Consider the following 27,763-nt stretch of genomic DNA (forward strand, 5'->3'; position numbering starts at 1 on the left):
CCAAGTGTGCAGTTTACCCAGGGCCCAGAGTGCGGTTTACCCAGGGCCAAGTGTGCGGATTACACAGGGCTCAGAGTGTGGTTTACACAGGGCTCAGAGTGTGGTTTACCCAGAGTCCAGAATGCGATTTACCCAGCGTCCAGAGTGCAGTTTACCCTGGGCCCAGAGTGCAGTTTACCCTGGGCCCAGAGTGCAGTTTACCCAGGGTCCAGAGTGCGGTTTACCCAGGGTTCTGAGTGCGGTTTACCCGCGTCCAGAGTGCGATTTACCCAGGGCCCAGAGTGCGATTTACCCAGGGCCCAGAGTGCGATTTACCCAGGGCCCAGAGTGCGGTTTGCTCAGGGTCCAGAGTGCGGTTTACCCAGGGTCCAGAGTGCGGTTTACCCAGGGTTCAGAGTGCGGTTTACCCAGGGTCCAGAGTGCAGTTTATCCAGTGCCCAGAGTGCGGTTTACCCAGGGTCCAGAGTGCAGTTTACCCAGGGCCCAGAGTGCGGTTTGCTCAGGGCCCAGAGTGCGGTTTACCCAGGGCCCAGAGTGCGGTTTACCCAGGGCCCAGAGTGCGGTTTACCCAGGGTTCAGAGTGCGGTTTACCCAGGGTCCAGAGTGCAGTTTATCCAGGGCCCAGAGTGCAGGTTTACCCAGGGTTCAGAGTGCGGTTTACCCAGGGTCCAGAGTGCAGCTTACCCAGGGCCCAGTGTGCAGTTTACCCAGGGCTCAGAGTGCGGTTTACCCAGAGTCCAGATTGCAGCTTACCCAGGGTCCAGAGTGCAGCTTCCCCAGAGCCCAGTGTGCAGTTTACCCAGGGCTCAGAGTGCGATTTACCCAGAGTCCAGAATGCGATTTACCCAGGGTCCAGATTGCAATTTACCCTGAGTCCAGAGTGCAGTTTACCCTGGGTCCAGAGTGCAGTTTACCCAGGTATAGCTGAGTTTTTTGTTTCATCATGGCATGTGGATGCTGCTGGCTGGCCAGCATTTATTGTCCAACCTTCAGTGACCTTGAGAAGATTTTGGTGTGCTGCCTGTTTAAACTGCTGCAGTCCACCTGGTGTGAGTTGACCCACAATCCCATTAGGGAGGGAGTTCCAGGATTTTGTCCCATCGACAGTGAGCGAACGCCAACGTATTTCCAACTCATGATGGCAGATGGCTTGTCAGGGAACTTGAAGGTGGTGATGTTGCAATTCACCTGTTGTCCTTGTAGATGTAAGTGGTTCATGGGTTTGGACAGTGCTGTCTAAGGAGCTTCGGTGAATTTCTGCAGTGCATCTTGTAGACGGTACCTCCTGCTGTAAACGCTACTCTGTTCTTATTTTGTTGTGTTGTGTTGACATAGATTACTTTATCTGCACTTTTAATTGATATACATTTGAATTACTTGATATCAGGTTAATGGATGCGTTAAGCAATGGATAGAACATTGCAAGAAGTTGATGATAATATCACTGATCATTTTTACCTTGAAATAATCTATTCCATGCTCTAATTTCTTTCATAGATTGCTGCCTATCTAAGCAAAAGAGATTTTGTGGATCACGGCAGCCATGTTGACCCTGTGGGTGAGTGTGAACCACTGACTGTTAATGTACTCCTCACACAGTAAAGCACGCACTCACCTTTCACGCATTTACGCTAGCGATAATTCTGCAATTTGCTTTTACCTTCTGCTATGAATTTCCACTTTAATGTTAGGAAGAATTCCTCTTGTGGGAATCTAGTCTGATACCCTGGACGCAGACCGCCCTCCACAATATTGAGAGCAATCAGCAGGAGGTGCCATAGAGCACATGGAAAGTTGACTCTCCAGGTAATGTAGACTTGGTGGAGTCCCTTCACTCTGGGTCAGGCAGCATCCTTGGAGAGCAAGCAAGCTAAGATTTTGAAGTCGGCTCTGATGAAGAGTCACCTAGACTCGAAACATTAGTTTGCTCTCTCTCGACGGTTGCTGCCTGACCCACTGTGATTTCCATCAGTTTTTGTTGTCAGTACAGATTCCAGCATCTGTAGGAATTTGCTCCTCCTTTCACTTTGCGCTCTCACTCTGCACAGTCTCCTTCACTCTGGGGTCTGTCACTTTGAGGTAGTCTCCCGTTCCTCTGGGGAATATAGGATTGACTGTGAGCTAATGATCAGCTGCGTCCATAAGCTGCAGTCGCCTGACAAGAGAAAGACTGAGAGTCAAGATGGTGGGGGGCTTGAAGATTAAGGTCAGGTGTGCGGACCGAATGGAGGTGGTCCACAAAGTGAGCACTCGGTCTCTGTTTAACACCTCCATCCAAGTTCACAAGTGCAAACAGGAGCTTTTGGCCTCCTATCATTTTAATTCTCCACAGCACTTCCACTCTGTCCTCAGCCTCATGCACATTGCAATGCAGCATGATCAAGAAGTACACCTTTCAACGAAGCATCATACAGTCTTCTAGGGTCAACCGTGAGTTTAGCAATTTCAGACTACAGCCACTACCACAATTATTTCTTTAAAATTCTGTGTCTCTTACTTTTGGAATATTCTGGTGATTATTCTGTTTTGCACATTTAAATCACCTCTAGTTTGGTTCTTTTTGCCATGGCCATCGTTCCTTTTTGTCATTTACTCTCTCCTGCTTTTCACTCTATCACAGATCTGTCTTTTATTTGTTCTTGTCCCTACTATTCTTGCCTCCTCATTAGCTGAAAATCTCCTAAAGTCCCTAAAATCGTTGCAGACCTGACCATGGGTCATCAATATGAAATATTGACTGTTTCTGGCTCCATTGTAATCTTCTCGGACAGTATTTCAAATACTTTCTGCTTTCATTTTAGGTTCTCAACATCTGCCATAGTTTGCTTTTGGTTTGAGCTTTCCCTGGCATTAGATGATGGTGTTGGCCAAATAGTCTATCCCAGAAGAGAGTCTGGTGACTTCCAATGTTGATGGGCTGTCAAGGGTACAAGAGCCTTGGAAAAGATCAGAGCAGATATTGATGCTAGGAATGATGTCAATCATGTAGAGATACTGGTGAACGTAGGATTGCTTTCAGTAGAAAAGGTAAAGGGGAGATTTGATCAAGGTGTTCACAATTATGAATAGTTTGAATGAGTTAATAAGGAGAAATTATTTTCAATGGCAGGAGGGTGAGTAACTAGAGTTTTTAGACATTGTATTTGGTAAAAGATTTGAGACGATATACTTTTACAAAGTAAACTATTATATTCAGGAATAGGTGCCTGGAAGGAAAGTAAAAACATGTTCAGTGATAACTTTCAAGAGGGAGTTGCATATATTCTTGAAGAGGTAACTATTGCAAAGTTGTAGGTAAGGATAGAGTAGTGAAACAAATTGGATAGTTTTTGCCAAGAACCAGCACAATGCATGATGGGACAAATAACCTCCTTTAGCCCCTTTCAGATTCTGTGCAAGACTGACTTATTTCTTTGGTATTTTGCTGAAAGCACGGCTCCTGGTGGGGTGTGGGTTCCAACTGCATTGGCTATCCTCCAGTAAATGACTCAATACGCCAACCTTTACATACAAGCCTCGGCAATAAACATCAGGCAGTGGTTTCACTGTGGGGAGCTCCACATTTAAACCCAAAGTTGCCCTCCTGCAAGCTCCCTACAAAAATATTTTGTAAGAGATATTTACAGAACTGCCTTGGGCTGATTGATTTTCCCTCAAAAGCATTTGAAACTAGTGCTGGCGTATAAATGATTTAGAGATGTGGTGACTTGACATTTGCAGTATGTACCTGATATTGAGTTGAGAAGTGCTGTTGAATGACCCTGAGGGAAGTTATTGAATTGCATTTAGAGGCACATGGGCATCATGCAAAGCCAGCATAACCATGATTCTGTTTGTTGCTCTAGATGGCGTGTTGTTGGTGGACACCGGTTACATAAAAGATCAGAAAGGTAAGCTCTCTGCCATCAGCACTTCAAAAAGGCCTCTATCTACTCCCAAATGGACATTGACATTATGCCTTCACAATCACAGATAATGGGTCCTTACAATATACTCTTAGAAAAATCTTCTGTAAGTAAAATTTAGTCCAAAAGTACTCAGCGCACCTCTGAAGAAAGGAACGGAATGAGTCAGTGTTCACTGCCAAAAAGAAAGATAAGAGAGAATGAGATAATAAATCTCCTGGTGGAGATGATTGAACAAATAAATCTGTATGGAGTTTGCACATTCTCTCCGTGTCTGCGTGGGTTTCCTCCGGGTGCTCCAGTTTCCTCCCACAGTCCAAAGAAGTGTTGGTTGGGTGAATTAGCCATGCTAAATTGCCCTGCAGAGTCCAAGGTCATGCAAATCAGGTTGGTAAATGTGGACTTACAGAGCTGGTGTTGGGAGTTGGGGAGTGTTGGTGCAGACTCAATGGTGTGAATAGCTTCTATCTGCACTGTAAGGATTGTATGATCCTAATTTACTAACTCACCTTCTTTCCTTTCTCTCTGGGTTTAGTGGAGATGTTAATCAGTTTAGAAAAACTGATTTTTTTCTCTCAAGATATAGGCAAGGTTGGCATCTTATTACCAATCACTATTTGCCCTGAAACAGTGATGCCAGTGCTGGGACAGCTAAAGGAGGTGCAAGGATGTTGGTAGTGCCAACCTCTGGTTGTGAAGAAGACTTCTCCTTGGGGACAATATTTGCCCCTCAATCAAACATCACTAAAACAGATAGTCTGGTCATTCTCACATTGCTGTTGGTGGGACTTTGCTGTTAACCCATTGACTTCTTGTGTTTTTTACTTTACAACTGTGACCACACTTCATTGGTAGTCAAATGCTTTGGGTCACCCAAATTTGTAAACGGTGCTATAGAAATGCGAGTATTTCTTTCTTCTTAAACGATTAGTGCCATTGTATCAATACAACTGAGTGAGTTCTAGACCCGACGAGAATGCAATCAAATATCAGTTGTTTTAATGAGGGAATGGAGTCAGCTATACCCCAGACTACTTGTGAGCAGCAGGTTTCCTTGTGTAAAGGATAGTGCTTTTTCTGGACAGTTACAGACACAATTTATTGTTTTATTTTCCTCTTTTTGTTTTCAAACTAAATTCAAACTGGTCGAGTGTTGTTGCCAGCTGGATAAATCCAATCGAGCCCACTAAGGGTCGGATGGTTCACTCTTACAGCGCAATTTTAGGGGCCTACCTTTTTTGTAATTGTTTCATGTTCCTAGGATAAGATGAGCGGCATTTCAGAATTCGTAGCCAAGTTGTAACAAATGGCCCCAACGTTCAGACGTAATGCCCACGTGGGTGTAAATCACCTCACTTTTAGGATGCTGTCGTTTCAGGCGAAGAGGGGAGGGTGCATTGTGGGTGAAAGACTTACCCCCAGGCCTCCGACGGTAGCCATTTAAGATATTGCTGAAGAAAGTGAAGAGTTGCAGGCAGAGACTAGCTTCGCTTTGTTTCCCAGCTGACCTACTGCGTATCTCCGCATTATTGCTTTTTACTCCTTCCCGCCTTTGTAACCTTGTTCTTTTCCTCTATCGCCAGTATATTGTAGGCTGAGCTGTATTTTCCACTATGGACCTGAGGACATCGAGATGATTGGACAGGCATTCAAACGAGATCTGTATGTGTCCACAATCCAGGTCTACCCTCCAACAGACAGTCAAGTGAAACCCGTCACCAAAATGCAGGAACGTCTGATAAGGAAGATCGGAGACAAAGCCTTGCCCTTCTGCTTTGAGGTGCACTCTGCAATCTGTAGTGACAGTAGAAATTACTCTGGTTAAGAATGATTCCAGCTGGGAGGTGTGCAAGGTGTTGGTCGGGGGTGGGGGGGGGGGTGGGGGTGGGGCGCGTGGGGGTGGTGCTCAATTTGATCTTGGCCGTCCCTACCAAAACAAACATTGAACCTTTACAGTCCGTCAGATCTTCAACTAGACTCCAGTACATGTCTGCACCCAGTATTACCACCATTCACTGAGTTCAAAAGATTCCCAGCTAGACTAGGAAACCCAGACAATAGAAATTCCCGTATGGTTGAAAAGATGTATTTGGTACAATTGAAACCAAGTCTCTTTGAGAGAGCTTCAGTGATGGGTGAGCTGCAGACATTTGCTGTGAGATCCTAAGGGGCTTGAGCAATATGTCACTGTATGGTGGAGCATCAGAAACAACTGATGAAGGAGAACGGGAACTTAATGAGGCTACTGCTTCAGGAAGATGGTCCATCTGCCACCATTAACGTTTCTGTCTTTTCCCTTAACAGTTCCCAAATTATCTTCCCTGTTCTGTGTGTCTTCAGCCTGGTGCTAATGACCCAGAAAAGGTAAGATCTCTACATTCTTGCTATGAACTGGAGGAAAATTGTGCACCATATGGTGGAGGCATAGTCTGCAAATAGTGTAGAGGAACACCTTGTTGATGCCATCAAAGTGATTTTCAATAATCCATCAAAAGTAAATCACACATGGATTTCAGATCTGGCTCTCATCTGAACTCCAAACTCCCATTTAAGATTTAAATTTGGTCCACATTCATGTGTGGACTTCATTCACAGTGAAGTGGCCAAATTCTAATGGAGGAGTTATTCCGATAATGCACGGAAATGAGCTATATTCTGGAATCCATTTGAAGTTTGGACGGTTTATATATATTTTTATTCATCCATGTTGCTAGCTAGGTCAGCATTTATTGCCCAATCCTAAATGCCCAGAAGGCAGCTTTAAGTCAACCCCATTATGGTGGCTCTGGAGTCACATGTAGGCCAGGAATTTTCCTGATAACTGATAATGCTTTTATGGTCACCATAGGATTATAGAATTCCTACAGTGTGACAGCAGGCCATTCAGCCCATTGGGTGCACGGCAACGCTCCGAAGAGCATCCAACCCCTATCCTATCCCTGTAAGCCTGCACTTCTCATGGCTAGCCTACACACCACTGGTCACTATGGGCAATTTAGCTTGGCCAAGCCACCTGACCTGCACATCTTTGGATGATGGGACAAAACTGGAGCACCCGGAGGAAATCCACGCAGACATGGGGCAAATGTGCAAACTCCACACAGGCAGTTAGACTCTTAATTCCACATTAAAAATTAAATTCAAATTCCAATATCTGCCTTGGAGGGATTCCGAATATTATCTCAGTTTTTGAACTAACAGTCTCGTAATAAAACCACTTGGACATTATCTCCCCATATGTCCAATAATAAGGACCCAGTGAGAGCAGATTTATGATGTGGCATCAGAAATGTTAAAACTATTCTTCCTGGGACAGAAATCAGTAAGGGAGATCAAATTTTAATTTTAAAAATGAGAGATTTTGTACAGAGTAAGTAAATAAAGCTAAAATAATAAGCTGTTTTGCAGAAATTATTTCTGTGAAGATTAGACCAATCACAACAGAGTTAAAATTGTTGGTAAAGGAGCTAAACAGTTGACAAGGAGATTATTTTCAGAGTTGTCAGGATCACTGCCTGACAGGTGGTGGAATTTGATTTGATAAATAGTTTTAAAGTAGCTTTTAATGTCTTTATGATTCTATCTGGGAACGTATTACAAGGTTACAGGAATTTAATCACAATCTGTGAGATAGTTCATGCAGAGAATATCAACTACCTGGGAGGAGGTTACAATCAAATCCCATTCATTCATAGATGTATGAAACACTTTGATATAAAAAATCTACAATCAGGAATTAATTCAAAAGGTTTGGATAATGCACATAAATAAACAAAATGAATACCTAAGAGTTAGTTGTAGACAGGAGGTCACATTGATTGTTCAGCTATATCCCAACATGAGACCGTATAAGTAATAGAAATCAACAGCTGTGAACCTTAGGCTTGAATGGGAAGGTAAACTGTGAGGAATATGCAGAAGTGTTTTAGTGTGTTTTGGACAAAATGACTGAATGGAACTATGTATGGCAGATGAAGTATAATATGGACAAAAGTGAAATTATCCACTTTGGTAGCAAAAACAGGAAGGCGCATTATTATCTGAATAGTGATCGGTTGAGAAAAGGGGAGGTGTAACACTACCTGGTGTCCTTGTACACCACTCACTGAAAGTAAACCCTCAGGTGTAACAGGTGCTGAGTAAGGTACATAGCATGTCGACCTTTGTAGCAAAAGGATTTGAATATGGTGGTCTTGCTGTAATTGTACAGGGCCTTAGTGAGACCACACCTGGCATGTTGTGTGCAGGTTTGATCTCCTTATCTGAGGAAGGCTGTTCTGGGTATGAAAGGAGTGCCACAAAGGTTTATCAGATCACTTCCTGGGCTGGCAGGATTGACAGGTGAAGAGAGGCTGGGTTGGTTAGGATCTTATCCATTAGAAGAATGAAGGCTATTCTCATGGGAAGCTATAAAATTCTAATAGACTAGGCCAGGAAAATGGAGGATGGATATTCCTGATGACTGGAGAGTCCTAAACCAGGGGTCACAGACAAAAGATAGATGGCAGGTCATTTAGGACTAAGATAAAGGGCAATGTCTTCACCTATAGAGTGTGGAGCCTGTGGAAGTCTCTATCACAGAAAGTGGTTAAGTCCAAAACATTGAATGTTTTCAAGAAGGAGATAGATATAGTACCTAGAGTTAAAGGGATCAAAGGGTAAGGAGACAACATGGGAGCAGGATACTGGATTAGATAGTAAGCTGTGAACATAATGATTCGTGGAGCAATCTGAAAGGCCAGAGGGCTGCTGCTGTTATCTTCTATGTTTGCAGCCAAACAGACCGCTCCCAGAAATACCTTTCAGGTGCAGCAGTGATTTACTTGCAATTCACTACTGTATTCACTGCTCACAATTTGATCTCTTCTACACTGGGGAGACAAAATGCAGACTGGGCCAACACTTTGTGAAACACTTACATTCGGTCTCCAAACATAACCCTGAGCTTCTAGTGCCTGCCACTTCAACACACCATGTTCCCTGGCCAACAGCTCTGCCTCAGGTTTGCTGTGGTGCTCCAGTAAAGCTCAGTGTACGCTGGAAGAACAGCATCTCATTACCTGCTTGGGGACCCTACATCCTGCAGGACTCAATACCAAGTTCAAACCTTCTTCTATATCCTTATCCCAATCCCCATACACCAGATCCTGGCATTACATGCCTGCTTTCATCAGTGCCAACCCATTTTCATCTGGAGCGTCGGAGGCTGAGGGGTGACCTTATAGAGGTTTACAAAATTATGAGGGGCATGGATAGGGTAAATAGGCAAAGTCTTTTCCCTGGGGTGGGGGAGTCCAGAACTAGAGGGCATAGGTTTAGGGTGAGAGGGGAAAGATATAAAAGAGACCTAAGCGGCAACTTTTTCACACACAGGGTGATACGTGCATGGAATGAGCTGCCAGAGGAAGTGGTGGTGGCTAGTAGAATTGCAACATTTAAGAGGCATTTTTCATTGGGTATATAAAGAGGAAGTGTTTGGAGGGACTAGGTTAGGGTGGGATATCTGGTTGGCATGGACGGGTTGGACCGAAGGGTCTGTTTCCATGCTGTACATCTCTATGATTCTACTAATGATCCCTATTACCAGCTTTTCTCTCTCCCAGACTCACCATTATCCATCCCTTTTTCTGCTTAACTGCTGCTTTCTCTCTCTCTCCCTCTCTCACTTTCTGGTCTCCATTTCCACCTATTGCACACACCTTCTCCCTCTCCTCCATGTCCTGTCTTCAGCATATATCCCACCTTCCCCCAGCTACCATCAGTTCTGAAGAAGGGTCACTGAACCGGAAACATTAACTCTGCTTTCTCTCCATAGATGCTGCCAGACCTGCTGAATTTCTCCAGCAATTTCTGTTTTCGTAAATAATCACTTTGTTCGCTGGTACACTGAGGGATGGTGGAGGCTGAAGTGGAGCATAAATGGGATGGTTGAATTGAATGACCAGTGTGTGTTGTACATTCTGCATAATTCAACATAACCTAAAACGATTCAGAACTATTGAATCTGAACTCTAGAATAATCCGGTGAATAATAATAATTCTGTGCCCTAATTTACCCTTCCCACTGGATTATTATTCTTCCTGATCTTTCCACTTTCTCTGCAGTTCTGCTCTGTGGAGTTTGAGGTTCTGGCTTTCTGCGTGAACAATCTGGAGGAAAAGATCCATAAAAGGTAAGTGTGGTGAGGTGGAATATAGAACATAGAACAGTACAGCACAGAACAGGCCCTTCGGCCCACGATGTTGTGCCGACCACTGATCCTCATGTATGCACCCTCATACAGAATATGTTGCATTCTGGAAGGCAGTCCTGCTGTCTATGTTACCAGCCCTCACCCCAGTCCTCTTTTTCAATGGTTGGGCCATCACCTCCCATCAGAAGTCTCCGCAGTTGGGCCACAAATGGGCAAAAGCACCGCTGTGGTGTGCCATTACCATCTACAAGGTGGCTGATCAGGACTCCCAATCATCCCCTCTCTCTCACTTCCTGCCAAATAGCTACATGGGAAGGATTTACAGGCTGGTAATCAACCTGCATGGCCACACCACAAACGCATCTCTAATGGCCAACAAAGCTGCTGGTCCTGAGGTAGGGACGTTACCAATGTCATAAACCCTCCTCCAGTGATTCTGCTGTATCCCCATATTTTGTGAAAATAGTCAAATATCGAACACCATTGTAGCACCTGTAACACATTAACTTCAACACAATAACATAGTACTACTTGAATTGTGCAGTACTCAGAGTTCCAATTGGCTGCTCCAAAATGGTCAATTGACAGTTTGCGTACTCCCGGCTGAAAGGGAACCAACACTGGGCAGATAGATTGAATTATAAGCTACCATTCAGTGAGCTTTTAGTGATTCCTAGGAATAAACTAGTTGCTGACACCATTACTGAGTGAAGCTCTCACCTTGAAGCATTATCTAGTCATTGGCCTGAAGAGGATTTGATAGCACAAGGCAAGGACAAGAGGTTAGGCTCTAACCTTTCACCTGAAGAAGGGCTTATGCCCGAAACATCGATTCTCCTGTTCCTTGGATGCAGCCTGACCTGCTGCGCTTCTCCAGCAACACATTTTCAGCTCTAACCTTTCACCACAGAGTCTAAGGTGGGATCAGGTCCAGATGCCAATGGGCCGCGGAGTGGCAGATGGCATCTAATTTAGATGAGGTGCTGCATTTTCGAAAGGCAGATCAAGGCTGGACTTATGCACTTAATGGTAGGGTCCTGGAGAGTGTTGTTGAACAAAGACATCTTGGAGTATAGATTCATAGTTCCTCGAAAGTGGAGTCACAGGTAGATAGGATAGTGAAGAAGGCTACTTTTGGAATACTGCATGTAATTCTGGTCTCCCTGCTATAGGAAGAATGTTGTGAAACTTGAAAGGGTTCAGAAAAGATTTACAAGGCTTTCGGAGGGTTTGAGTTAAGGGGAGAGCCTGAATAGGCTCAGGCTATTTTCCCTGGAGGATCAGAGGCTGAAGTTTATAAAATCACGAGGAGTATGGATAGGGTGAATAGACTAGGTCTTTTCCCCAGGGTGGGGGAGTCCAAGACTAGAGATCATAGGTTAAAGGTGAGAGGAGCAAGATTTAAAAGGGGCAACTTTTTCATACAGGGTGTGTATGGAATGAGCTGGCAGAGGAAGTGGTGGAGGCTGGTACTATTCCGACATTTAAAAAGCATCTGGATGGGTTTATGAATAGGAAGGATTTAGTGGGATATGGGCCAAATGCTGGCAAATGGGACTGGATTAATTTTGGATATCTGGTCGGCATGGACGAGTTGGACCGTTGGGTCTGTTTTCGTGCTGTATATCTCTATGACTCTATCTATGACCATGACTATGTTGTCCGTTGTTAGGAGCGTAATGTTAGTCCTGTTCATGAAAAGCTACATCAACCTTTCTTCATTCAGCACCAATGGACAATCTTTCAGCAACTTAAAGAAAACATGAAGAATGGTGTGAGGAAAGAAAAATAAACGCCACGTTGGTCTCTTCAGAATGTAGCTGAGGAACACTGACAACATAAAGAGAAGTTTAGTTTGCGTTTATCTCACATTATATTTGCCTTGAGAGTATTTGATGGGACAGTGTAGAAACAGCTTTACTGGTGTGTACAAGTTTACTCATTCCCCATTTTCTGGGGTTCCTTAAGGTGTGAACTCATCACGTTCTGGAACACTCTGTCTAAAACTCTCCAACTCTATCACTGTCTTTGCTCCTTTACGTTGCTCCTTCAAACCTACCTCTTTGGCCAAGACTTTGGGCCTTTTCCCCTTGTAATTGCGATGTCGTGTCAATTTTTGTTTTGATAGCACTTCTGTGAAGTGCCTTAAGATGTTTCACTGTGAGACGGACATGCTATAAATTCAAGTTGTTGTTGTACAGATTACTACAGTATTTAATCTGTTCTTGTGGTGTGGAAAACCCAGCGCATTAAGGATCTATCCACATGGGAGACTGATAGCGTGGGTAGGGAATGGCAATGTCACCTCCCTGAAAAACAACAGCCTTTTAGCTTTTCGAACAATCCACCAGTTTTTATATATAAATAGATAAATATATTTAATTTTAGTGTTGATCACGTTTCTCTTCTTTATTTTGACAGGAGTTCTGTGCGTCTGGCTATACGTAAAATACAATATGCTCCAAATCAGTCAGGGCCACAGCCTAGTGCCCATATCAGCAAGCATTTCCTGATGTCAGACCAGCCACTCCACCTGACGGCCACGCTCAATAAAGAGGTGAGGGGACACTGGACAGGACTTACTAATTGGATAATGGCGAAGAACGTGGTTTTATCATCAAAGGGAAGATAAAGATAGGAATAATACATTCACCTCCCCCCACCCCCCCCACCCCCCCACCCCCTCCCCAAGGCTCCTCCGCCATTCTAACTGATCGTGATTGATCTGCACCTCAGCTTCATTGATCTGCCTTTGCTCCAAATCCCTAATGGCAATTCCTAAAAAAGAAATCCATTTCAGTCTTAATAACTTCAATTGCCCTGACTCCAGCTAGCTCCAGTCCTTTCTACCTTTTGTATGCAAAAGACGCATCCTGATTTCACTCAAGTGTAACTCAGCACTAGTTTAAAAATTAGGTCCTATTCCCTCATTTATCTACCAGACAGCCCTCTGTCTCACCTTTGACAGGAAGAATAGAAAAGCAGAATATTGTTTCAGAGAGTGATCACAGAGCTCTGATCTACAGAGGTTCCAGTACATGTATCACACAATTTGCAGCTACAGCAAGTGATTATGAAGACAAATGAAATGTTGTCATTTTTTGAAAAAAGGCATTGAATCTAAGCATAGTGAAGTTTTGCCACAGCTATACAGGGCATTGGAGAGACCACTGCTGGAGTACTGTATACAGTTTTGGTCTTCTTATTTCAGGAAGAATATAATAGCATTGGCAGCAGTTCAAATAAGGTTCACTCAGTTGACTCCTCAAATGACAGAGTTATCTCATGAGGAAAGGTTGGACAGGTTTATCTTGTACTCAATGGAATTGAGAAGAATGAGGTGTGATTTTACTGAAACATTTAAAGCTCTGAGGAGACATGACAGGGTGGATGCTGAAAAACTGTTTCCACTTGTGAGAAAGATCAGAACCAGCAGAATGCAGTTTAAAATTAAGGGGTCTCCCTTTTAAGACAGAAATGTGGGAATTTTTCACTCTGAGTTTTGTTAGTTTGTTGAATTCCCTTCTGCAGAGAACAGTCAAGATTGCATCATTGAATAGCTTAAAGCTGGGATGGATAGATTCTGGATTGAGAAGGAACATGACTGATCTTATTTGATTGGATTTATTGTCACATGTACCTAAATACAGTGAGAAGTTTTGTTTTGCGAGCTGTGTAGGCAGATCATAAAATACAAGGACAAACAGACCATAGGGTGCTTGGGCAGACCAAGGCATATAAGGTGATGTCTGCACAGGAGGTGCACCAAAGCAAGTTAGTAATTTTTATAGACTGAGAAATGAGGTTTAAAGGTGCAGAGCAGTTGTAAGAAATGTGAGGATAAGATCTACCTTCGAGAGCTTGCAAAGTCTTACCCAGTGTCAGTGCCATCTTGAATCTAAGTAACAGAGCAGCTTTGAGGGACTACTCCTGTTTCAAAGTTGTATGCTCAGATGTCATCAATCCATCCAAGTTTTTATAAGCTGTCTTTGTAATGTAAACCTTCAAACTTCAGGATGAATTTGTGTTGAGTGCCTCTCCAAAAGCACTTCCCCTAAAGTACAATGCTGAGAATTGAATGCAATGCTTTAGATAGGATCTGACCATACCTTTATTGATCTGAGGAATAACCTCCTCCTTTTCATATTTCAGGTCCTTTAACATTGAGGCAACATTCCAGCAGCCTTTTTGATTGTTTTAATTTACTGATTAGCTTTCAGCAACTTGTCTGGATTCTCAAATTGCTTCGCTCCAATACAAATTTCTCAAAACTTGGAAAATAAACTGATTTCTTGAGTCTGAAATGGATCATCTCATCTCACCTCACCTCACCTCAACTCAACTCAACTCAACTCACCTCACCTCACCTCACCTCACCTCACCTCACCTCACCTCACCTCACCTCAACTCAACTTATCTCATCTCAACTCACCTTACCTCCACTCCCCCACAATTTGCTGGAAACACTCAGCAGGTCTAGCAGCACTTGGGAAGAGAAATCAGAGTTAACATTTTGGGTCTGGTGACCCTTCCTCAGAACTGATGGTGACTAGGAAAATGTTGTACTATATATGCAGAAGATAGATTGGGGGGAGAGAGGGAGAGGAGTAAATTATAGGTGGGGATACAGCCGAAAGAGAGAGAAGAAGAGTTGGACAGACAAAGGAGTGAATAACAATCTGGCTAGGTGGGTGAATGGGGATTGTTAGTGGCTAACAATAGGTAGTGTGTAATGGCAGACTATTTGATAACAAGGCCTGGTGTGTGTGGATACGGCACTAGCATATGGGAGAGTTCGGGCCCTAAAATCATTGAACTTGATATTGAGTTCAGAGGGCTGCAGGGCTCCCAAGCAGGAAGTGAGGTGTCAATCTTCCAGCTTGCACTGAGCTTCATTGGAGCACTGCAGCAAGCCTGAGACAAAAATGTTGGCCAGGGAACAGGATGGTGTGTTAAAGTGGCAGGCAACGGGAAGCTCAGGGTCATTTTTGCGAGCAGAACGTAGGTGTTTTGCGAAATGGTCAACCCATCTACGTTTTGTTTCCCTAATGAAGAGGAGACCACATTGTGAGCAGCGAATGCAGTAGGCTAGATTATGTGTCGTGCTGCTTCACCTGAAAGGTATGTGTGAGCCTTGAGAAGGGAGGAGGTAAATGGGCAGGTGTAACACCTTCAGCGGTTGCAGGGGGGTACTGTGGGATTGGGGGGGGTAGAATGTTTGGAGTGGAGGAAGAGTGGACGAGGGTGTCCAGGTGGGAATGGTCCCTGTGGAAAACAGTCAAGGGAAGGGAGGGGAATATGTGTCTGTTGATAGCGTCTCGCTGGATGTGGGAGAAATGGCAGCTAATGAAAATCTAGCTGTGACTGCTGGTGGGATGGTAGGTAAGGGCAAGGAGAACCTTATAGCTGTTGCAGGAGGGAAGAGAGAGGGTGAGGGTGAAAGTACAGGAAATGAGTCAGGCCTGGTTGAGGGCTGTGTCAACAATGGTGCTGGGCAATCCTCATTTGAGGAAGAAAAAGGACATTTTGGAGGTTCCCTTGTGGAAGAAGACCTCATCATAACAAATGTGACAGATATGTGAACTGGGAGAATGGAATGGAGACTTTAGAGGGTGTGAGGTTGTATAGGCTAGGTAGCTATTGGGAGTCTGTGAGTTTGCAGTGGATATTAATGGCCAGTCTATCCCTAGACATGGAAACAGATGTTGAGGAAGGGAACAGAGGAGTCAGAGATAGACCAGGTGAAAATGAGGGCTGGATGAAAATTGGTAGTAAAATCGATGAACTTTTCCAATTCCTGACGAGAGAGGGAAGCAGCACTGATGATATCATCGATATATCAGAGAAAGAGTTGTGGGTGCAGGCCAGAACAGGACTGGAACAAGGAATGTTCTCATATTTGTTTCACATTGAATTCTGTTTGCTCTAATTTCTCCCCACTATGTGTGTGTCTTTCTCATTCATTGCTTCAATCTTATCATTTTTATTGTCCCTCTTACATTTACAGTAACTCAAGATACAAAGTGACAGTTTTGATCAGACATAGAGTTTAATGTACTTAACTTTCTCTTGTCATAATGGAAAATAATAGACATGCTTCCCTCATGATTTAAATAAAATCTTTTTGAATTATATTTGTGTATTTGTCCCTGAGGCCTGGTGGAATTATACCTGGCTGTCTTTACAGCCCTTATAGCTGACTGTCAATTCTCTGTCACAATCTCCTTTGTGGTTAGTGTATACTCCTCCCTCATAGCCAAAAGAATCAGAGATTTCCCAAAACACTGATTGCTCGGTCTTTATTGAATGCTGAGTTTACAGCCTTGAGGAACATTATGCCAAATCTCAGCTGGCTAGCATGTTAATCACCTATCATCTCAGTGTTTGCATTTAATCTTTAAAATCATGTACATAGAGTCATAGAGTCCGACAGCACGGAGACAGGCCCTTTAGCCTAAACTGGTCCATGCTGACCAAAATGTCCATCCACATGAACCCCATTTCCCTGCACTTAGCCTATATCCTTTGAATCCTTTCCTATCCATGAATTTGTCCGAATGCCTTTTAAATGTTGTTAATGTATCCACCTCAACCACTTCTGCTGGCAGCTCATTCCATATGCATACCAACCTCACGTTCCCTTTTAGTCTTTCCCCTCTCACCTTAACCTGATGCCCTCTAGTCCTTGATTCCCCAACCCTGGGAAAAGAGACTGAGTGCATTCACCCTATCCATGCCTCTTGTGATCTTATATACCTCTATAGGATCCCCCCTCAGTCTCCTATGCACTAAAGAAAAATGTCCTAGCTTATCCAACCTCTCCCTATTACTCAGATTCTTGTATGATACACTTTTCTTTAAAATCCTGAAATGTAAATATTAATTCTTTTTTGAATGTAAGTCTGTAGAAAAATGCAAGAAGTGGCACGCTCTATGATGAATGAGATAGTGAGGAAAGTCCCGATTGGCATGGGTTAGATGCAAAATGGAGCTCCCTCTACATTCCCCTAAAATTAGCTCAGCTTTAACCTGAAGGATACAGTCTTTATTCCTTCAGTGTGACAGTTTGCAACGGTCATTTTGAACAGGCAATCTTTTGATCTTGTATCATGGGTGGCAGCTCATTTACAGTGAATGTAATGGAGAATTGTTGCTGTGTTCCTCTGGTTTCCTTGTACAGTTGGCCATTGCATGTAAGGGCCTTTGTATTACTAGAAGAGAAAATGAGGTCTGCAGATGCTGGAAATCAGAGATGGAAATGTGTTGCTGGAGAAGCGCAGCAGGTCAGACAGCATCTAGGGAACAGGAGAATCGACGTTTCGGGCATTAGCCCTTCAGTTTAGTATCAAGTTCGGGTCTTTTATCTTAGTCATGTATCTGCAACAAGCGTGACAGAAAGGACCGACCTTTATTTTTCTGGAAGCTGTTAAACAGGAAAAAAACCGATTGCATCCAACTGTCTGTCACAAAGATGCTTTAACAAATTTGAGCCTGATTGGGATAATGACAGTCCTGTAACTTTTATTCTGTATATTGCATTAATTTACTTCACTCCTCATCTTCTTAAGAAAGCTTCCTGACAAACTGGTGTGCATAACCACTTTAATGATTATGTACGGCCCCACTTAGTTAGTTGGTAAATCCAACTCCGAACTGAATTGTAAGAGATCTATGAGCTGCAACAAACTTCACTGATCTCAGCCTGGGTCACAGCAATGGATGTATTGTAGAGGGAAGACATGTTGATTCCTGGCTGCAAGTACCTATCCAATGATTCTTGCTAGCAGTCATCGTGAGTCTCAAGCAAGGACAGAACTGGGTTTGCCTGTGATGCTGCTACAGTTGAATAGCCCGGGGATACTTGCTAAACTGAGATATGAAAGAACAGACTCGGACGAAGCCCTAGAGAGGAGCAGGCAGCACCTGGGTGGCCGGGTTCTCAGAAAGAGTTGGCACTTTCAGGACAGGAAGAGAGAAAGTTAAAACCAAAGAGCATAGTTTGAGCTAATTACTTATTTCTTTCCTCAGGTATACTGCCACGGAGAGCCTATCAACGTCAGTATCGAAGTGGCTAATAATTCGAACAAGGATGTGAAGAATGTCAGACTATCAGGTATGGTGGAGCTGGTGTGCTTATGGACTAACTACCTGGAGGATCTGAGTTCAAATTCCATGAGGGCAGGTTGGAAGATTGAGCTTGATAACACCGGATAGCTCTGGTCACTAGAAAAGTGACCATAGAAACCACTAAATTTCTAGCTCTGTGGGGAAGGGTATTGGCCATTCTTTCTTTCTTTTGTCTGGGCCAGCCTTCATTAAATCCAGAATCACAATACAGCGTTATCTCTTAAAACTTTGCAATGTCTTGCCAATTAAACCTCTCTGTAGTAGAAACAGTGCGAGGTTCAAAAAGAAACGGCGACCACTTTCTTTGTGAGAAGATTTGTAGCTCGGGTGCTCGTTGTGGTTCTGTTTGCCGAGCTGGGAATTTGTGTTGCAGACGTTTCGTCCCCTGTCTAGGTGACATCCTCAGTGCTTGGGAGCCTCCTGTGAAGCGCTTCTGTGATCTTTCCTCCGGCATTTGTAGTGGTTTGAATCTGCCACTTCCGGTTGTCAGTTGCAGCTGTCCACTGCAGTGGTCGGTATATTGGGTCCAGGCCGATGTGCTTATTGATTGAACCTGTGGATGAGTGCTATGCCTCTAGGAATTCCCTGGCTGTTCTCTGTTTGGCTTGTCCTATAATAGTAGTGTTGTCCCAGTCGAACTCATGTTGCTTGTCATCTGCGTGTGTGGCTACTAAGGATAGCTGGTCGTGTTGTTTCGTGGCTAGTTGGTGTTCATGGATGCGGATCGTTAGCTGTCTTCCTGTTTGTCCTATGTAGTGTTTTGTGCAGTCCTTGTGACCAGTTTCCTAAAGCAACAGGGAGTTGAGCCGTGATCCTGCCCCAAAAACACATTTTTAAAAATGCCGCTAAGATTATCCCAATGCTTCCACTCTGATTTCACTAATCCCTTTCATTAACATCAAAATGGTAACATAAAGGTAACCATTTGTTCACTTTTGAAATATGGTTTAACAAGAAATCAGATTGCATGTAAAAGCCAAGCGACATTTAACATCTTAAATTTAATGATGTGTCTGAAGCTTCAGTGTTAACTGCTGAGTCTCTCAGTAAACAGTGCTTCATTAGCAATCTCTGAGTTACCAGCTCAAATTTGTAAATCCCTGAGTGAACAGCACTAACAAATGAGCCTTTGATTAAAGTGTGTTACCCTAGTGAGTAAACACTAACAGGTAGCAATTAAATAAAAGCAAAGTATTGCAGATGCTGGAAAACATAAATGAAAGAAGCAGAATGTGCTGGAGAAACTCTGACAGCATCTGTGGAGATAGAGACCGAGTTAATGTTTCACACTCCATGTGACTCTTTTCCCTTAAAATATGGGACAGTTGGTCACTGTGTGTTAAAACTCTACCTTCTCAAGTGGATTAATTCAAAGAAGATTAGAGGGGTTATCCCTGTTCCATTGACAATGTCAATCAACGTCACTTATAATAGTTTTCTGGTCATTGTTACACTTGCTTTTCGTGGGTGCAAACTGCTGTCATCTTTCCTATTTTATAACAGTGACTCCACTTCCAAAAATACTTAATTGACTGAAAGTTGGAAAAGGTGCTGTTTAAATGTTAATTTTTCTTCCTTTCTCTCAATTTCTTTTGCACCTTTTCCCGTACCAATACGTAATTTTTGTAGAAAGCTGCTCACAGTATGCAAAGTGAGCTCGAAAAAGCTTTTTTTTACAAGATTAAAAACTTCCCAGTTTTTCTAAATAATTTGTCAAGAAACGAGCCTCAGCGATCTGCTTATATTTTTTAATGGCTCTACTAATCTGCATCACTTCCTTTTCTGATTTGTGTATCTGTGCTCCCTCTGCTCCACACGTTCATTTAGATTTTTATTATCTGAGCAGTCTGTGAGCTCCTTATTCTTCTTAATGAAGCATACCATCCTACATTTACCGAGAGTTCCATTTCCAATTGTGTGTCCATTCTGCAGATTAATTTATATCTCTTTTTGTGTTGCCAGTGTTTACACTGTACTCCTAATTTTGTTTCCCAAAGGGCCTAATTTTAACTCACGTGAAACCCATCACCTACTTGGGGTTAAAATTAGGCCCTTTGACTTGGATTATGAACCATTTTTGCAACAGCGAACTCTGTGCATTTAGTGGGCCTGAAATTCTTTCCTCTGTTCTCAGTTGAACAAGTGACTAACGTGGTGCTGTACTCGAATGATACTTACACTGAGGAAGTTGCTTTGGAGGAAACCAAGTAAGTATAGCACTTTGTTCACATTCCTGAAGAAGGGCTAATGCCCGAAACGTCGATTCTCCTGTTCCCTAGATGCTGCCTGACCTGCTGCGCTTTTCCAGCAACACATTTCCATCCCACATTAGACAAGGCTCAAGGATGATAAGAACTCTGCATGAGGACCTGAACTCTGTGGGGCAATCTAGTCTGTATAGCCAGGATGTGGATGTGCCGATATTGGACTGGGGTGGATACAATTAAAAATCACACAACACCAGGTTATAGTCCAACAGGTTCATTTGCAAGTACTAGCTTTAGGAGCGCTACTCCTTCATCAGCTAGCTACCCTCATCACTTGATCTCTGCTTGAAGGGAATTGCATGTGTACATCCCACTCAGGTAAGGCTGAGATGCCCTGCACAGTTAAACAGCCCATCGACAGCATTGCCACAAAGCACAAATTAAACAAAATCCATCTTTTAACTCCATCAGTCCTCTATAGGATCATAGAATCCTCACAGTGTGGAAACAGGCCGTTTGGCCCAATAAGTCCACACTGACCTTCCAAACAGCACCCCATCCAGATTGATCCCCCATATACTATCCCTGCAACCCTGTGTTTCCCTCACATAGGACCTCACATTTAGCAAAATTGTATTCTATCTGCTAGACCCTTGTCTACTCACTTAACCTATCTATGTCCCTCGACAGACTTTCAGTGATCTCCATACACTTTGCTTTACCAATCATTTAGTGTCATCTGCAAACTGTGACACACTAAACTTGATCCAAATCATTTATGAATATCGTAAAAAATGTTGTCCCAACACTTATCCCTGAGGCACACTACTAGCCACTGATCTTCAACCAGAAAAACACCCTTTTAGACCATAAGACCAAAACACATAGGAGCAGAAATTAGGCCATTCAGCCCATTGACTCTGCTCCACCATTCAATCATGGCTAATAATTTTCTCAAACCCATTCTCCCACTTTTTCCACATAACCCTTGATCCACTTGACAATCAAGAACCTGTCTATCTCCGTTTTAAATATACTTGTTAATCTGGCCTCCACAGCCTTCTGTGGCAGTGAATTCTATGGATTCCCCATTCTCTGGCTGAAGAAGTTTCTCCTTATCTCTGTTCTAAAAGGTCTTCCCTTTACTCTAAGGCTGTGACCTCTGGTTTAATCTCTCCTACCAATGGAAACATCTTCCCATCATCCACTCTGTCCAGGCCATTCAGTATTCTGTAAGTTTCCATTAGATTCCCACCCCATCTTTCTAAATTCCATTGAGTATAGACCCAGAGTCCTCAACCATTCCTCAAATGTTAAGCTTTTAATTCCTGGGGCCATTGCCATGTACCTCCTGTGAACACACTCCAAGGTCAGTACATCCTTCCTGAGGTTTGGAACCCAAAACTGCACACAATACTCCAAAGGGTTATCCCTACTCTTTGCTTTCTATTAGTTAATCAATCCTCTAGCCATGCTAATACATCACCCATAACACCGTGCACCTTTATCTTATTGTGAGGCACCTTGTCCAATGCCTTCTCGAAATCCAAATATACCATATGCACCGGTTTCTGGTTATCCACCATGGTGTACTCCAGTAAATTAATTAAATATGCCCTGCCTTTCATGAACCCATGCTACATGGTTTGGTTTGGTTTGGTGTGGTTGGTCAACACACACATGATGGTCTGAAGGGCTTGTTTTTATGGTGTTTAACTCTAAACTTCTGAACTTCATCAGTTTAAGGTCTTTGAATTCTGAGCAGATTGAGGAAGTCATGGAGAGTGGGAGTTTTTCTTTTCTATCTGTATTTTTAGATAGAGACAACAGAAAGTGGTTAAGTAAAGAACTGTTATAACCTCTGGTGAAATAACACTAGTGTCCATATGGCCGTGCAGGATACCCTTTTCAATATAGCTCAGAGTGGTCAGGGTCCCCAAAGTAGCAAGCAGGAACTTACTGGCTGGATATGTTGTAGGGCGGTAGGTATTTGGCTACTTTCAATTGGATTCTTTTGTTAAATGTCAATGTTCTCTTTTAACTAGTGACCAGATTGCTTCAGGCTCCAAGTTCGCTCAGACCTACGTGCTCTTGCCATTAATGGCCAACAACCGTGATAAGCATGGCATTGCCCTCGATGGTAGGATCAAGCAAGAGGATACGAACCTGGCTTCTTCCACAATGTAAGGCAATAAGATTTGATTTGGGGGAAGGGAAGGTGATGGAGTTTGAGAGGAAGGAAGGAATGGACAGTGCTATGGGAGAAAGGGAGTTGGGCAGGAGAGAAAGACTGAATGGAGGGAGGTGGGCTAGCAGAGGAAGGACATTCGGTGTATTAGCCTCATACTGCACCATCTTGGTCTGGGTGGTAACCGTTGTTTTGACTGTTTGACATACAATGGCGAGGACACTGGCAGAGCAACAGAAGTGAGAATGCTTTCATAGAATCATACAAACTCATTTGTGGGATATGGGCTTTGCTGGCTAGGCCTAATTGCCCTCAGTTTTTTTCACTCTGCCCATGTAGCTAGAGTTCCCCAAACCTGGAAGTGTTCTCGTTAATCTTAACTGCACTTTTTCTCATTCTCTGGCATGCTTCCTAAAATCCACTGCCCATGGTGCTCCAGATTTTAGAATTAGAATCCCCACACAGTGGAAACAGGCCATTTGGCCCAACAAGCCCACTCTGACCCTCTGAAGTGTAACCCACTCAGACCCATTCCCCTGCCCTATTACTCTACATTTACCCTTGACTAATGCACCTGAAGAAGGGCTTATGCCCAAAACGTCGATTCTCCTGTTCCCTGGATGCTGCCTGACCTGCTGCGCTTTTCCAGCAACACATTTTCAGCTCTGACCTAATGCACCTAGCCTACATATCCCTGAACACTATGGGCAATTTAGCATGGCCAATTCACCTAACCTGCACATCTTTGGATGAACTGAACCAGTGTTTTAGACAGATTTGCCATAATTTCACTGTTTTTACAAACCTTGCCTTTACTCATAAGACCCAATATGGGCGAAACTTTATTAACTGCTTTCTCAACTTGCTCTGCCTCCTCCAATAATTTGTGCACATTTTTCCACAGGTCATAGGAACATGGGAATTAGGCACAGGAGTAGGGCATTAGGCCATTCTGCTCAAAGCCCTTTGAGTTTGCTGTGTCATTTGATAAGATATGGTCCCTCTGTCTTTCAGAATTCTGGATTTTATCTGCTGTCTCCTCATCCTTCCTACCAAAAGGAATCACTCAATAGTTCTCTGGATTAAATTGCACCTGCCACTTCTCCCCCTATTCTGTCAAAGTCCTCTTGAAGTTTATTTCCTGTGCTACTCACAGTTTGCAGCACAGTTTTGAGTCATCTACAAAAATCTGAAACTGAATTCTGTATGCCAAGGTCTATTTCATTGATATAAATTAGTGGTCATAAAGTCAATCCCAAGAGAACTATTTCCTGTCATCCAGTCAACTTTATATCCACCACTGTCCCTGACACTGCAAGAACTTCAAATTTGCTGACAATTTTTTTTCAGGTAACACCTTCTCAAATGCCTTTTGGAAGTTCATGTGCACCACATCTACACATGACTCTGCTCAACAATCTCAGTTACCGCATCAAAAAAGTCCCTCAAAGTTCTCAGCATTGGACATCTGATGTGATGATTGATGCTACATGTACAGACCCAAGCACCAAGGTCCACAGAGCAGGGTTTCAGGTGAAGGGTCCAGGTTCATACTCCGGGCAGTGAACCAAGGTCCATAATGCAGGACATGAAATATCTATAATATGCGGTACAACATGAAGATGAGAAGAGATGCTCACACAAAGTAAGGAGTTGTGTTGGTTGCTCTGCAACATGGGTTTGAGAAAATTGAAGCAGAATGAAATGATTGAAGGAGATATGGGGATACAGGGATTGATGGAGTGCCTTGGCGATATAGAGTGTAATACCAGAGTAACCCTAGAGTAACAGCAGATTAATCTGTCTTTTCTCTGTTTCAGTTTGAAGGAAGGGGCTGACCGGGAAGTTCAGGGGATGTTGGTGTCCTATAAAGTGAAAGTCAGTTTGTTGATTCCTGGGTGAGTGATGTGCACAATTGCTTAATTCAATTCATACTAAATTTCCAGGACATTTTGTACTGAAAAATCTAAATGGAGTCATTCCATTTAGAACCCTAGCTGTGTCCAAGTTAGGGCTTTTATTTTGATTGACAAGTAGCTGTGTTTGTTATGTTTACAGCTGCTAAGGGATATTACAACTCCCCACACAGGAAAAGACTGATACTCTTTCTGGATAGACCATTTGCATCTCAGTGTGAATCCAATTAGTCTAGATTCACCACTTCCTGAAGTATCAGACTTAGTAACACTCTTGTCTTTGACTAAGTTGATTCTACATTCAAGACCAACTTCAGAAACTTAATCATATATTATAGATAAACACCTCAATGTAGGATGAGTCTTCAACATCAGGCTGTACCTTTCTCTCAGATGGATGTAAATGATCCCAGTAAACTATTCAAAGAAAAGCGAAAGAGATTTCACAATGTCTTGGCCAATATCTAAGGTACAACCAACATAATAAAACGTTGGTTATATGGTCATTATTTTGTTCCTGTTTGTAAGATGTTGCTGTATGTATATTGGTTTTCAATATTTCCCACACATCATTGTAATAGTGACCACACTACCAAAACTATTTTAGTGCAATAATGAAGCAAAACTTTGTTTCACTACATTAGCATTCTGCCTTCAAAAACATTGTTGTAATTGCCCCATTTCATTGATGGTTAATTAGATACAGAGGACTGCCCAGGACCAAACCGTCTTTTATATTGCATCAGGCTCTTTGCGTTTCATTAAATGATACAATTTCCTGCCTCATCTGTTTCTCAATTACTCCTTCCGTCAAAACATTCCATGGATACTCTTGGCACTATTCACCCTCCACCATATCCCAGGGCAATCTCTTCCCTACATTCTTTACACTCTAAATGAAATTAATTCAACTGTATTAAACACTTACGCAAAATATTAACTTTGCTGTTTTTCCTTCCTTGCAGTGTGTTGGGTGATCTAACGGCCAGGTGAAGTATTGTCAATTGTCATTCTCCAGTTAATTAAAACCATTACTAAATAGAAAGGCTTCACTGTGGCAAGGAAATGAATGCAATTTTCCTAAATATTTCATATCCTGACTGGCCCAGAAAATTTCCTGTCTTGATTTGGAATGATTTGTTTTAATTATCACCTTGCGAAAATAGAATAGTAGATGTTTTTCCAATGATCAGAGCATCCTAAGGCCACGTTCCTGAGCTGGTGCAAACCCATTAATGGAGCATTTATTCTCAGCTGATATGTGTAACAGATACGGGCTAACACTACAAGAAATGTCTAGAGACACAGAGAAGCTACGAGAACAATGGGTAACACACACACACACACATACTGTACATATATTATTTCATTATCTGTTACTCACTGCATCTCCCTGTAACTATATCACTGTCAGATGGGGTCATTAAACATTTCACGGACAGGGTGTCACTGGAACAATGTCTTCGCTGACCATGTTATAGTGACTTCTGTTGGCTGCCAGTGTTCAGTAAGCCTTTGCCATTATGATGACCCCGGGTTGGTAAATAAGTAATTTAAAGCAGCACTAGTAGTTTTGTCTCTAAGCCAAAAGGTTGAGTTCAGAGATTTGAGGCTGTAATTTACGGAGTGTTGTATCTCATAAGCTGCCATTGCCAGATCAGCAACCTAATCATTAAATAGTCAGTGGCCCCACAGCCAGTTCACACAGGGAACAGAATTTGTTGCCTCAAGGTGAGGCTTAAGCTCTCATGGGGGCCTTCCCACCTAACAGAGCTGCCATCCAATATCACCAGCCAGTGTCTGTGTAATGCCAACAGTGCCAAGTTTGAGCAGTTGTCACTGCCGGAATTACACACAATCCGTGAACAATAGGAGGCTGTGGAAGTGGATGTAAAGGTTAGTCCAAGGCATTCCTGGGACTTGGCTGCCAGACTCCAGTGATGGTGATGGGAATGGGGGTGGGGGAGCCTCACTTGAGAGACCTGTGGGTAAAGTTAAAGGAAGACATGGATTGAGGCAATGGGGTGTGCTTCAAATGGGCACAGGGGACTCCCAAATTATGTATCTCCATACTCCCTGCTTATCTGACACCAATGTGAACAATGAAAACTGCTGCACTACCAAGGTAGTGTGGGTCAGCCTCTAGTAAGAAAAGCAGGGGAGATAGAATGAGGCACTTAACCAGCCATTGATTGACCATGAACATCTAGGGGTGGGATAAAGGGGAGACTGGGCAAGTACAAAGCCAGTAAATAGGCCACACCGCTGTTATTTCACAAAGCCACCTGCCTTCACACGTACCAAACCAGATAGTTACCTGCACGGAAAATATCTCTCACCCCTCATAAAACCCACCTGATTTTTACCCTCAGTACTGAAAGTGAAAATGACCCTATTAAGCACATAGTCCAGTGCCACAGAGGGACTGCTGCATTATCAGAGGACCAACCTTTGGGTTAAGCAGTTAAACAGTCAATGAAGCAAAAAAAGAATCCATGGAACAGATTAAAATGTAGGAGAGTTCATTCGATTCCCTGACTGACAGTCTGCTCCATTCAACATCACAAAATTCCAGATTGTCCAGTCACTTAACTCATTCTGTTAATGGGCTCTCACTGTGTACAGTTTAGCCACAGCATTTCCTATATTATGACAGTGACCACATTTTGAAAGTATTTCATTGGTTATGAAGCTTTTTATTGGGAGATCATTAAAGATGAATTCCTTTAGCGAAGAGTGGAAATTTGTACCCCAATAAATCTGGTTGAATTTATCACAAGTCACTAGTGTTTATGACATTATAATAGGAGTGGTATTGAGTGATATTTTAAAGGCTCGTTTGTTGATGCTTTTTCTTCCTGTAGTGATGCGACAGTGGAAATACCTTTCCTGCTCATGCATCCAAATCCTGGTAAGTTTCACCTTTCAGTAAGATATCGTGGAATTTAGCTTCTGATGCATATTTCTCTAGTTTGTTAAGCATTAACCCTACCCAGAGCTGCCCATGTGACAGGGTCTTGAACAAGGAATAGGGATGGAAACAGGAAGTGCCAACTGGAGGACTGAGTGCCTTCTATCGAATACTGAACGGCATTAGTGTAAGGTCTCTAAAACCTGATTTTGTGAGAGAAATTAATGAGATGGTTAGTTGCGCCCACCTTTTATTTAGGTTGGTCCTGGAACCTCTGCAGTCTGCCTAGTCTTACGTTAAACCCCAGCAGCAGTT

The 27,763-nt window shown here is 43.0% G+C and overlaps 1 protein-coding gene across 2 annotated transcripts in view; it reads left to right on the plus strand.

The window, feature by feature from the left end:
- The window catches only part of LOC122555762 (S-arrestin-like), a 37,280-nt gene extending 9,779 nt beyond the window's left edge, over window positions 1-27,501 (plus strand). The window contains exons 3-14 of one of the 2 annotated variants that reach the window (XM_087993780.1): window positions 1,498-1,558; window positions 3,846-3,890; window positions 5,489-5,685; window positions 6,210-6,269; window positions 10,011-10,078; window positions 12,521-12,656; window positions 18,128-18,212; window positions 20,361-20,433; window positions 22,479-22,616; window positions 24,442-24,519; window positions 25,503-25,526; window positions 27,402-27,501. In XM_087993780.1, coding sequence (XP_087849906.1) covers window positions 1,498-1,558; window positions 3,846-3,890; window positions 5,489-5,685; window positions 6,210-6,269; window positions 10,011-10,078; window positions 12,521-12,656; window positions 18,128-18,212; window positions 20,361-20,433; window positions 22,479-22,616; window positions 24,442-24,519; window positions 25,503-25,526; window positions 27,402-27,486 — 1,050 coding nt within the window. In that variant the 3' untranslated portion in view covers window positions 27,487-27,501. Of the gene's footprint in view, window positions 1-1,497; window positions 1,559-3,845; window positions 3,891-5,488; window positions 5,686-6,209; window positions 6,270-10,010; window positions 10,079-12,520; window positions 12,657-18,127; window positions 18,213-20,360; window positions 20,434-22,478; window positions 22,617-24,441; window positions 24,524-25,502; window positions 25,527-27,401 lie in introns of those variants that run through there. The other variant, XM_087993781.1, reaches the window with a different exon arrangement.
- The last annotated feature ends 262 nt before the right edge of the window (window positions 27,502-27,763 follow it).

The sequence above is a fragment of the Chiloscyllium plagiosum genome, unplaced genomic scaffold, assembly GCF_037043375.1.
Source record: "Chiloscyllium plagiosum isolate Xiang-an unplaced genomic scaffold, Cpla_swu_hap1 HiC_scaffold_13, whole genome shotgun sequence".
Taxonomy (NCBI): Eukaryota; Metazoa; Chordata; class Chondrichthyes; order Orectolobiformes; family Hemiscylliidae; genus Chiloscyllium; species Chiloscyllium plagiosum.